The sequence below is a fragment of the Anomaloglossus baeobatrachus genome, chromosome 8 (assembly GCF_048569485.1).
Source record: "Anomaloglossus baeobatrachus isolate aAnoBae1 chromosome 8, aAnoBae1.hap1, whole genome shotgun sequence".
Lineage (NCBI taxonomy): Eukaryota > Metazoa > Chordata > Amphibia > Anura > Aromobatidae > Anomaloglossus > Anomaloglossus baeobatrachus.
Window position 1 is genome coordinate 202,978,317 of NC_134360.1, and position 13,272 is coordinate 202,991,588.

A 13,272-nucleotide genomic window follows, 5' to 3' on the forward strand; every position below is an offset into this window, starting at 1 on the left:
CCTGAGCCCACAGAGACTGTGTTGGCTCGTCCTTACCGGCGCCGCCGCCCAGCACTTAGATGCCAATGGCCATTACAACCCTCATCATCCAACTGGGGCCCGCTTCGCCTGTGGGGAGCAACACCATCCCGGCTGTCTTAACACCTGCCCCGAAGAGGAACCCGGCAGCGGCGGCTATTCCCTGGATGCGTACCACAGGTGGGGTCACGACAAACTTTTTTTTTTTAAATACCCCGCTTCCCTCCCCCACCATTTAACTGTACTTCTCGGAGCAACGGAGCCGGGAAAGGCCACCCCGTGACAACGACTGACCCGGACACGGCCCGGCGATGAGTAGGCTTCACCGCCTGCCCTGTGGGGCGCTACAGGGGCTCATGCCATATTTATAGGAGGCTATGTGGGGGGCTCAAGGCATATTTAGGAGGTTACGTGGAGGCTAATTCGGTATATAGGGAGCCATGTGGGGGGATAGTACTGTATATAGGGAGTTATGTGGAGACTCATATGGTATATAGGTGGGGGTGCCAGGATACTTAATTCTGCTCAAATTTAACTGATAAAAAAAAAAATAAATATTAATATGGAGTAGAATTATTTCCAGCCTATTGCTTCGGCCCGCACACACTAGTCACGGTCTCTCATGTGGCCCCTTGACAAAATTAACAACCCACCCCTGCTATAGAGCCTAGTTTGAAGCCTCATATACTTGCACTGTAGGGAGTTTGCTCACATCTATGTCTAATAAATAAAATATATAGCATGTAACCAATAAAAAGAATAGTCATTTAACCATACTGGTATATTGTCAGGAGTCTGCAGTACACCAAATACTGATGCACACTGCTATTACAATAAGGAATGCTTACATCTACATAGGAAGAAAACAAAAAACAAAAAAAAAAAAAAAAAAGAAAACAAAACAAACTTCTAAGCCTAATAATAGACGCCTACTTCCTGCTCTTTTCGGCGGTAATTGACATCAGTAGCAATAGACTGGATCTGGTCCTAAATGTTAGTATAGAAACATTATCCGAGCATGCTCTAATCTGGACATAGGGCAGTGTGAAGGGCGGAGGTGGGAATCGTGACATCACCTATCGTGAATGGTGGATCTTGTGTCATCAGCTGTGTATATAATTGTCATCTGTCATTGTCATCTGGCTTTGACGATGAGAGTACTGAAAAGTGTTATCTACCGAAAACAAAGTGTGACTCTAGTAGACAGCCTAGTGGGCAGTGCGAAAATTACAAGATTTCCTACACAAACAGTAAAGTAAAAAAACTTAACGTACATACTTTCTGTCTGTCATGTCTTCGCCAGAAAAGGCTCTCCACCTTGAAAAAGCATTAACCCTCGCGAAACGCGCGTCGGCTGTGATCCTGGGCACTCTAGGGACCCTACATTGATTATTGGACTATGGATTGGTTTACCTGCATCACAAGCATACCCAAAGAATTATTTACAAAAGCACTTGCACTTTAGGTAAGGAAATTATCTTTTCCCCTCTTTTACCACTGATGTATGCCTGATGTAGAGGAACTATCACATGATCCTCTCATTTCCTTGGGTAAAGGCTACTTTACACACTGCGATATCGGTCCCGATATCGCTAGTGTGGGTACCCGCCCCCATCTGTTGCGCGACACGGGCAAATCGCTGCCCGTGTCGCACAACAGCCGTCACACATACTTACCTGTCCGGCGACGTCGCTGTGACGGGCGAACCGCCTCCTTTCTAAGGGGGCGGTCCGTGCGGCGTCACAGCGACGTCACTGAACCGCCACCCAATAGCAGAGGAGGGGCGGAGCTGAGCGGGACGTAACATCCCGCCCACCTCCTTCCTTCCCCATAGCGGCCGGGAGGCAGGTAAGGAGAGCTTCCTCGTTCCTGCGGCGTCACACGCAGCGATGTGTGCTGCCGCAGGAACGAGGAACAACCTCGTTACTGCTGCAGTAACGAGATTTGAGAATGGACCCCCATGTCGCCGATTAGCGATTTTGCACGTTTTTGCAACGATGCAAAATCGCTTATCGGTGTCACACGCAACGGCATCGCTAATGCGGCCGGATTTGCATCACAAATTCCGTGACCCCAACGACTCCGCATTAGCGATGTCGCAGCGTGTAAAGCCCGCTTTACTGTGGAATAATTGGAGGAATTATCATCATGGCTTCTCCCTACCAACGGTCGGAGAGACCATGATGACTTGTAACCCCATCCCAGTCCCTATATGATTAACACTGCATACAGTTGTCTTGAGTGATACTAGCCCCTCATTTGACAGTTTTTACTACCATTCTCTGAGAATTAACCCTGTCTGTACATGTGGGCTCCTCTTATTATTTATACTTGACATACTGTATACGCTTCCCTGTCCCTTCATTTTGATATGGTAGACAACGTCTTTTAATCATTTGCTCTGTTGTGAATGTCTCTAATAAAGAATTTCAATTTTTGCACTTATACTTTTGTCCTCCAGTTTTTCTGTTCGTATAGAAACATTATCCGAGCATGCTCTAATCTGGACATAAGGCAGTGTGAAGGGAGGAGGTGGGAATCGTGACATCACCTATCGTGAATGGAGGATCTTGTGTCATCAGCTGTGTATATAATTGTCATCTGTCATTGTCATCTGTCGGTGACGATAATGAGAGTACTGAAAAGACGGCCTAGTGGGCAGTGCGAAAATGACAAGATTTCCTACACAAACAGTAAAGTAAAAACTTATCGTACATACTTTCTGTCAGTCATGTCTTCGCCAGAAAAGGGAGCATTAGGGATCGGAGAATTTCTTTTCCCGCACACATTTCCATAACTGTCATAACCAAAGATGAGTCGCTCTGCAGCTCCGGCCATCAAGGCGTATCCACTGATAAACACCTGCAAGTAAAGGAGAGGTTGGTACAGCAGCACCGATACATGAGATCTCCACTGTGCTTTGCTTAAACCACCACTCGAGATATTTGTCAGTATTTTTCAGCACTGGAGTGCCGTTTTTTAATCCAAGTCCCCTGCCCATGATCTTAGGCCGCTTTCACACTGCACTCCTCTCTCCGTTCATTTATCCCGTCAGGGACTCTGTCAAAACCCCCCCGCAATACAGGATTCGGTCGTCATGCGCCAACGGGGCCACTGACTATAATGGTGCAGATGGAGTCACCGTATACTGTGTTGCGCACCATTTTCAGGTGTATATACCAATTGGAGGAGGACACCCAATTCTCTGATGATAAATTAAAGGAGTTGTCCAACATAAACTCAAAAATTTTTGTTAAGCTAATCTGTGCTGTATTGTCATATAAATCACCCCTACATTGTTATTTTTTGTTTTCTAACTTTTGTTCCTCTTGAATTCACCCTTTATTCTCTGCAGCTTCTTGTTTACATTCAGCTCCAGCAAACTGACCACTTCCTGTGCAAAACCTCAGTCAGAGCTGTCACCACCCACCCCAGTGTCCGGCCCCACCCCAGTGTCCGGCCCCACCCCAGTGTCCGGCCCCACCCCAGTGTCCGGCCCCACCCCAGTGTCCGGCCCCACCCCAGTGTCCGGCCCCACCCCAGTGTCCGGCCCCACCCCAGTGTCCGGCCCCACCCCAGTGTCCGGCCCCACCCCAGTGTCCGGCCCCACCCCAGTGTCCGGCCCCACCCCACCCCTGCACACACATTCCCTGTCAGTATTCTGCCCCAGCACCTGACCTGGTATCACTACAGCATTGCAAATAACAGCCCCACATCGGGCTCTGTACCGCACACGCACACATATGGCTCTGCACCGCACACATATGGCTCTGCACTGCACACGCACACATATGGCTCTGCACCGCACACGCACACATATGGCTCTGCACTGCACACGCACACATATGGCTCTGCACTGCACACGCACACATATGGCTCTGCACTGCACACGCACACATATGGCTCTGCACTGCACACGCACACATGGCTCTGCACTGCACACGCACACATATGGCTCTGCACCGCACACATATGGCTCTGCACCGCACACATATGGCTATGTACCGCACACATATGGCTATGTACCGCACACGCACACATATGGCTATGTACCGCACACGCACACATATGGTTCTGCACCGGACACGCACACATATGGCTCTGCACCGCACACGCACACATATGGCTCTGCACCGCACACATATGGCTATGTACCGCACACGCACACATATGGCTCTGTACCGCACACATATGGCTATGTACCGCACACGCACACATATGGCTCTGCACCGCACACGCACACACATGGTTCTGCACCGCACACGCACACATATGGCTCTGCACCGCACACGCACACATATGGCTCTGCACTGCACACGCACACATATGGCTCTGCACTGCACACATATGGCTCTGCACTGCACACGCACACATATGGCTCTGCTCCGCCCCCCCCCATCGGGAACACATGTAAGGAGTACATACTCACCCGTCCTCGGTCCCCGTCGCTCCTGCACGTTCGCGCGCTGTCTGTGCTCTGGACACCTGACGTCACCGCTGTGCTGAAGAGAGCACAGACAGCCGGAGGGACAGTGATGAGAAGCAGCGCTGCGCTGCTTCTCATCAGCACTTTCAAATGTACCGGCATCGGTGATCTGTGATGCCGGTACATTTGAATGTGCGATCCTGGGCAGGGGGCCTGGTGCTGGAGCTGCCGCCAGGCCCCGCCCCCAGGTCACGGACCCCACAGCAGTGCAGGGGGAGGTTACTGCAGAGTAAAAGAGGTGCGGGGGAATGTGTGGGAGGGTGCAGGGAAGGGGGCGGGGCTCATCACACTGTAGACACCCAGCAGGGAGGCGACAAGCTGTTCCACATTTGCATGTCAACATGGTCCTGCCCATGTTGACATGAAATGACCGGAAGCAGCAAAATCGCGGCAGCAGCGGTCACATGACCGCTCTGAGCCGGGGGAGAGGGGCTGACAGCAGGGCAGGTAAGTGGTCTCTATCTACTTACCTGCCCCAATGTAGCCCAATAGGGAAATAAAAAAAAAAAAATGTCAAAGAAGCCGGATAACCCCTTTAATTAAATGACTTATCTTAATCTAAATTATTTAAAGCGCACCAATCACCAGGATTTTCCTATATAACCTAAAGCCAGTGCTATACTGGCACTATCAGGCTGATTTTATACATACCTTTAGTTGTGAGATCGGATGTATAGGTTTTGAAACACAAGAAAGTAAAGTTTGTAAAATGAGCAGCTTTTTGATTGGCAGCAGCTGCCGATCAGCTGATAGTTGGGGTGGAGTTTGATAGTGATTTCCGCCCCAGCCTGTCCATCCTCCCTGTTATTTATGCCAATTCTATAGATTCATTTGACTAGAAGGACCTGTGCTGATTTCCTATCCAAGTGACCAGAAGGGGTAGGGCCTCAGTCAACAGAAAAATAATGTTGCTTCCTGGTATCAGCTATGTTGGCTGAGGGCCCCGCCCCTTCTGGTCACATGGATAGGAAATCAGCACAGGTCCTTCTAGTCAAACGACTCTATAATTAGAATTAGCATAAATAACAGGGAGGATGGACAGGCTAGAGGGCAGGAATCACTATCAAATTCCACCCCAGCTATCAGCTGCTGCCACTCAGAAAGCTGCTCATTTTACAAACTTTACTTGCTTGTGTTTCAAAAACTATACATCCGATCTCACAACTAAAGGTATGTACAGAATCAGCCTGATAGTGCCAGTATAGCACTAGTTTTAGGTTATATAGGAAAATCCTGGTGATTGGTGCGCTTTAAGTTTTATGTAAGACGATGGCGAATATCTTCAGGTTCAGACGAGTGAACAAAACGAGGAACCGAAGAAGTAAGGATTCAGTAAAGTAGCAGCTCCAAGTCTTCAGATTTTACAGCCAACAAACCTGGATATGTTTGGGATATTGGAAAATTCTTATTTATTACTCTGTAAAACAACAATGCTATCTCCTCTCCTATTCACAGCCTGTCATAAAAATATCTAGCCTGAAGCCATCCATTTTATGACACCAACCATATGTTATTCTTGAACAAGCTCCAAAAAAGAAGACAAAAAAAACAAAATAAAAAAAATATTTTTACTTAAATTGAGAGTAACAAATTATACATTGAGAACGTGTCCGGGGGCGTAATGGGCAGTTTTGTATTCCAAAATTACTACATGGAAAACTAAAAAGTGCAGCTTAGAGAAGAACCAGAGACTACTGAATCATTGACGGAAAGAACTACTCTCGTTCATAACGTCATGGGGAGAATAGCTAATTCTTGCCAAATTAAAATGTTACATTATTACAGTACTTAGAAGGAAAGAAAATATTTATTGATTTATTTCATTTCTCCGTCTACGACATATTTTTCATGTTCCTGAAAGGCTAACCACAGTCTCTTTATTGCTTAGGCTACTTTCACACATCCGGATTTTTGCTCTGCGGCACAATACGGCGTTCTGCAGAAAAACCGCAACCGGCTTTTGTAACGCCGGTTGCGGTTTTTTTTTGCATAGACTTACATTAGTGCCGTATTGTGCCGCAGGGGCTTGCGTTCGGTCCGGTTTTTGCCGCATGCGGCAGATTTAGCCGATGCCGCGGCCGGATCGAACGTTCCCTGCAACGTTTTTTGCTCCGGCAAAAAACACCGCATCGCGCCGCATCCGGCCGCTGCGGCGCATTTTTCAATGCATACCTATGGAGGCCGGATGCAGGGCGATGCGGAAAAAAACGCATCCGGTCGCCGCATGCGGTTTTTTCCACTGCGCATGCTCAGTAGCATGCCGCAACCGGAAAAAAACGGACGGGCCGCATGTAAAAACTTATGCAACGGATGCGGTGTTTTCGCCGCATCCGTTGCATAGTTTTCACAGCCGGATTGAGCCGCAGTGCTCAAACCGGATGTGTGAAAGTAGCCTTAGCAGAGAAAGAAATAGCAGCAGAAGCATGGAGGAAATAGGCTATGTGCGCACTAGGCACTTTTTTGACGGTGCATTTGTGCGTTTTTTGCCGCAAAAACACGCACACAGCAAAAACGCACGGTAAAAAAAAAAAAACATGCGTTTTACCGCGTTTCGGTGCATTTTTGATCACTGTGTTTTTCTAATGCATTGCATGGGGGGAAAACGCAGGAAAGAACTGACATGTCCATATTTTTTTTTTTTTTTTTTAAGCTCAAAAACGCAGCTGAAAAAAAAAGTTGTGTGCAGACAATAAAAATGAAAACTCAGACTTTGCTGGGGAAGCAAAGTCATGCAGTTGTCAGAGCAAAAACGCACGCAAAAAGGCCACGAAAAACGCCTAGTGCGCACATAGCCATAAAGTAGTATTGAGTGGTATAGGGCTATGTGCGCACTAGGCGTTTTCCGCTGCGTTTTTGCACGTTTTGCAGGTGTGTTTTTGGGCTCAAAACTGCATGCATTTGCTTCCCCAGCAAAGTCTGACTTTTCATTTTTATTGTCTGCACACAACTTTTTTTTTCATTGTTGTTGTCCGTACACAACTTTTTTTTCAGCTACGTTTTTTGAGCTAAAAAAAATAAATAAATAATAATGGACATGTCAATTCTTTCCTGTGTTTTCCCCCATGCGATGCATTGGAAAAAACGCAAAAAAATGCAGTGATCAAAAACGCAGCAAAACGCAGCCAAAAATCCACCAAATCGCATGCGTTACTAACGGTGCGTTTTTTGTCTGTTTTTGCCGTGGGTGCGGTTTGTGTTTTTAGTGGCCAAAAACGCACAAAAACGCAGTGTAAAAAAAAAAAAACCGCCTAGTGCACACATAGCCTAGATGTGAATCCAGGAGATAAAGGGCTTGTTAGAAAGCTCAGCACAATCCATATCTCCCTCTCTGCCTTTTTTAACGCTGCTCCCAAACAGTAGAAGGCTATGTGCGCACATTGCGTAACTGCATGCGTCCTGCGTCCCCAGCATAATCTATGAAGATTATGCAGGAGACGTGCGCACGTGGCGTCTTAGAGCCAGAGATTTGGTTATGCAAAAGTTACCATTTGTGTCTGCCATCTAGTATAATGTGACCACCTAGCCAGAATCCTACTCCACACTGATGAGGGGCAATACCCCGAAACAGCTGTCTGTGGACGGATACCTGGCCTTTGTATTTCCCTTGTCACATCTTTAAACTCGTCAAGAGCTGGATATTGACTAAAAGGGCCACTTAATATGGTGGTTATGGTGGTCTCCTAAAAAGAGCCACTCCTTGGCTCGGTCCATCCCGGAGGGATATCTGGCTTTTTCCATTTCGAGACTCCTAACAGAGGCTCCATGGACCTTTTTGATTTGCATCCAGTATAATGTAGAATGACTGCGAGTACAGGAAGAATGGGAAGCAACCACAGATGATCCTTATCCACATACTGGAAAGTTTGAGAAAACTCGGAGAATAAAGCAGGAAGATAAGCGCTCAGACAAAAGGAGACAAGGACGATCTGTGATGAAGAAATGAAGAGCAGTCAGTAAGTAAGGAGGAGAACCGGGTGCCTAAAGCAGGTTTGCTCCCATGGTGCGGACTGTCCCTCTGACCCATGTCAGCCACTAAACTTTTGTGGAGGCACTCTGGCTGCATGGGGGATTGTTATTCATAACGCCACCTGTGGTACTCTGCCAGGGATAGCCGACGCTGCGGGATGGGACCTCTGGAACAGATGGTGATGCAGCTTGGTTGGTATAGCTCTCCACAGGTAGCGCTGGGCCCCAGGGACGATGAGAGTGGTAGTCAGGAGATGGCGGGGGTGCAGGGCCGGAATAACGGAGCGACACAGGGATGCAGTTTCACCGTTTTTACTCACTGTAGCAGGTTCCAAGGTAACACGACTAGTCAGTGACCACCTTTCGAGTGCTGGGTTCCACTGTGATGGGCTCCAGTCGATCCCGGGTAGTTCGGAGGTCAAGACCGATGCATCTCTCTTATGTTCCTTCCCTGGTCATCTTCCTGCGCTGCCTTCTCTCCCGCGCCTACGCACAGAGTGCCCACAGCCGGTGTCCGCGGGCCCTACAGGGTGACTTGAAGCACTGTCTCTTAGCCCTCTATGGTCACCTTCCAGCGGATTCATGTGCGGAGTTGGCTTCGATACTAGCTGTATCTCCTAGCCTCCAGTTTTACTAGATTAGCACGTTGGTTGTTTTCCCCTAACTTAGGGACCAGATCCCCGTCTGTGGCCAAGTCTCTCCACTCCAATATGTCGTATGTGGAACGAGACCACGGGGGTATGGCGCACTACCCGTGAACTCTACGACCCCATCTCTCTAGTGTCTGGGCCGAGCTGCACCAGCTCCAGACCACAGGTCTTCACTCCTCCACTCTTCTCCAGTCTGCTCCCACTAACTAGGCTCCACCCCCAAGCTGGCTCGGACTGTGCATTCCCATGGGAACCTCAAGGTGCAACTTGCCCTAACCACGGTCAAGTGGAGTGTCACTAATGAAAGTGTCTGTGTTTTGTGTCTACCAGTGGATGACCTCTTCCTTACCCAGGATGGGGCACCACACCTCCGGCTAAGATGCAGTACCTCTGTGGCAAATGAATCCTCAGGGGCACCACACATACAGGTAAAAAAACCACAGACTATATACTGCAAAGCTTTAGTACTGAAATACACGTATAAATACCGATCTCCTATGAAGCTCAGCCACAGACTGGGTTTCACTAGGGCACCAATATTTCAGTGAGGGAGAATGGGGTTAATGCCGTGCTGCTGCCAAATGAATAAACGGTTGATATAAAAATATTCTTTTATTTCATAGGCCTACACGTTTCATGAATCAAGTCCCCTTCTTCAGGACAAAGGAAGAAAATCAACAATACACCACCAAGATGGCGGCGATGTGGCTTTCGACAACGCACAACTGGGATGTTGGGATTACACTACTTACATGTGCTATGATAGATTGACATTGAAGCGTGTATACAGAAGATCAAGGCTATCTCAGATTCCTTCCATATAGGCAGGCGCCGGCAGCACAACACAGGTGTCACCTGCCTGCATGGAGCAGGCTCAACTCTTGAGCCCGTGCCAGACACACACCATACCCAGGTAGTACTACTGAGACCGGACAGTAAAGGTGTTAAAAGCAATTATTCCTTTTCTCAGATTGGCCCACATCTACTAAGACTGAATTTCTGATACTGTTCGGAATAAAGGAGTCTACGCCTCATAGACGGACTGAAAATCTATTTGCATTCGTTCAAATAAATGTTAAAAAATGCACGCAACGCAATGTGACCATTAAAGCCTAAAGCCCGCTTTACACGCTGCAATGTATCTTACGATGTGTCGGCAGGGTCACGTCGTGACGCACATCCGGCATCGTAAGGTACACTGCAGTGTGTGACAGGTACGTGCGATTGCGATTGAACGAAAATCCGTTCATCGCATGCACGTCATCCATTCCTCATGAATTGAACGTGAGGTTGTTCAATGTTCCCGAGGCAGCACACATCGCAGTGTGTGACACCCCGGGAACATTGAACAGATCTTACCTGCGTCCTGCGGCTCCCGGCCGGTAATGCGGAAGGAAGGAGGTGGGCGGGATGTTTACGTCCCGCTCATCTCCCACCCTCCGCTTCTATTGGCCGGCTGCTGCGTGACGTCGATGTGACGCTGAACGTCCCTCCCACTCCAGGAAGTGGACGTTCGCCGCCCATATCGAGGTCGTATGGACGGGTAAGTAAGTGTGACGGGGGTTAATCGTTTGTGTGACACGTTCAACAAATTGAACGTGCCGCACATACGATGGGGGCGTTGCAAATTGCATACGATATCGTATGCGAAATTGCAATGTGTAAAGCTGGCTTTAGGCTCACCTCACATGAGCAAATCCGTTACAAATGCGTTTCAGTTAATTTCCAATGGAATGGCGGCAAGATGCGGTCACGTGCGGTTGCGTGCGTCATACATAACCGCATGTGACTGCATCTTGACGCGATTCCATTGGAAATGAATGGAACAAACGCATTTGTAACATCCGGTTTTGCGGCAAAATACCGCTGATGTGATGTGAGCCTTAGCGATCCTCTTTTGGCGCACTTCTACATAAATAATCACTGTGCAATCCCGTTAGCAATGTCCTTCCTGTTTTAAGAAGATATTTTAAGTTTGTCCTGAGCTTCGAATGGTCGCCTATTTTTAGGGATGAAGTAACTGGATATATTTGTTTAGCTAACCATAAGCTTGGGGAATGTAGCACCTAGTTCCAAGAGCGTACCCGATATATTTATCAGGCTGTTCTTCCACCAGCTAATACATGCAGGGATTATTGTATAACCAACATCAACCGCCTAATAACGAAATATCAATGATTCAGCCATTGTTTTCCTTTTCCCAACCCAATAGTTCGTCTACATTATGAAAGCCTGAAGTCCGCTGGAGAGGGAGCAGCCAAAATACACAGCAACGTCTCAGCCATGCTCTACAAAGTGCTTTCAGCAAGGCTTTTATCAGGTGTGTGTCACCTATATATTATTTTTTTAAAACTAATTAAAATCAGACATGAATACTTTTTTTTTTTAATTGCAGATTTTTTTTAACTCTGTTTTCTATAGAGGAGATGTGTTTCTTTACAGCAGCTGTAGGATAGGACTGCTTGATTTTTCTGCAGGATAGTTTTCTAGGTGAGCTCTGATCTATGTGGGGGGGGGGGTATTGAGAATTGAGCCCCCCCAGCGGGGAACTGTGACCGTCACCTAGCGGCAATCTCTAATGCAGCGCACTGCTTGGACTAAGAAAACTGCAAGATTTCAGGACTTTTCTTTAATGTAGATGGGGTCAGGAAAATAATTTTTGTGATAATACAGTACTTCCATGAAAATAAGCCCTAGCAGGAAATTTCAGTGTAAAGCTTAGATACAAGCCCTACTCCGAAAATAAGCTCTAGTTGCGGTTCAATAATGAAGTGACCGTGCAGCAAAAGAAAAAAAAAAAAGTTAAGAACACTGCAGGACACTTCATTATAGAAAGCAGACCCCCCCCAAAAGAGAGAAGAAAGCAGAGAACTCAACACACGTGCACACACGGTGATACCTATTGCTTCTGGTCGGCAGGGGAACCTGGGACGGGGACGCGGTGTAGTAAAGTGCGAGGACCTGCGGTGGACGGCATGGAGGACCCGCGGTGGACGGCATGGAGGACCCGCGGTGGACGGCATGGAGGACCCGCGGTGGACGGCATGGAGGACCCGCGGTGGACGGCATGGAGGACCCGCGGTGGACGGCATGGAGGACCCGCGGTGGACGGCATGGAGGACCTGCGGTGGACGGCATGGATGCCTTCCACCGCAAGTCCGTGTGCTCCACTGCACTGTGTCCCAGGTTCCCTTGGCCTCTAGAAGAAATAAGCCCTACCCCCGAAAATAGGCACCCCAACTTGTTTTATACATTAACAATAAGTCTACATCAGCTCCTAGATTCACGTGGTTAGCAGCTCAGGGGGACGCCGAGAGAACGAGATTCAGAAGATTCGGATAAGGGAAGCTACTTGTGGTCCTTTGCTGTGGCCTTCTGGCTCAGAAGGATAGGGAGTAGTTTGTTGGGGGCCCTTTTGAAATGGGCTGGACTGAGAGATTGCATCCTTGAGCACTGTTTTCTTATTTTATTTGGCACAGTCCCATTTTTCAAAGAACTTGGGTGAAGATAACCCAATCTTGGGTTTTCAATTTAAAAACAAAACAAAAAAACAACAACTGCAAAACAAACAAAAGAAAACAAAAAACATACACACAGCTCATAATATACCCCCATCCATCCTGCTCATTATATACCCCCATCCATCCTGCTCATAATATACCCCCATCCATCCTGCTCATAATATACCCCCATCCATCCTGCTCATAATATACCCCCATCCATCCTGCTCATAATATACCCCCATCCTGGTATATGGCCTGTATCCTATGCCACAGAAAAAAAAACAAAAAACGTTTATACTCACCTTTCCTCACTCCCTCAGCATTGATCATCTTCCTCTCTGTCTCAGCTGCAGCGTCGCTGGAGTGTGGAGCCGTCACAATTGTCTGCAGCTTTGCAATGTCTTCCTGTCTGTGCCGGTCAACTGATCTGTGTGGACACTAGCGGTACGCACAGCGATAACGTCATCGCTGTGCTCACCGCTCTCTACACAGATCAGCCGACCGGCACAGACAGGAAGACATTGCGATGCTGCAGGGGGACGGTGACGGGTGAGTACGCTGATTAACTGCACCCCGCGCTGATAATGATGCGCGGGGAGCAGTGAATACAGCCGCACATGATCACTCCAGGCTGTAGTTGCCATGGGTG

General features: G+C 48.0%; 1 protein-coding gene across 1 annotated transcript in view; it reads right to left on the reverse strand.

Moving 5' to 3' along the window:
- The window catches only part of SLC44A3 (solute carrier family 44 member 3), a 121,354-nt gene that overhangs the window by 96,762 nt on the left and 11,320 nt on the right, over positions 1-13,272 (reverse strand). Inside the window, exon 4 of the mRNA XM_075320080.1 lies at positions 2,738-2,880. Within this exon, the coding sequence (XP_075176195.1) occupies positions 2,738-2,880 (143 nt within the window). The remainder of the gene's footprint in view (positions 1-2,737; positions 2,881-13,272) is intronic.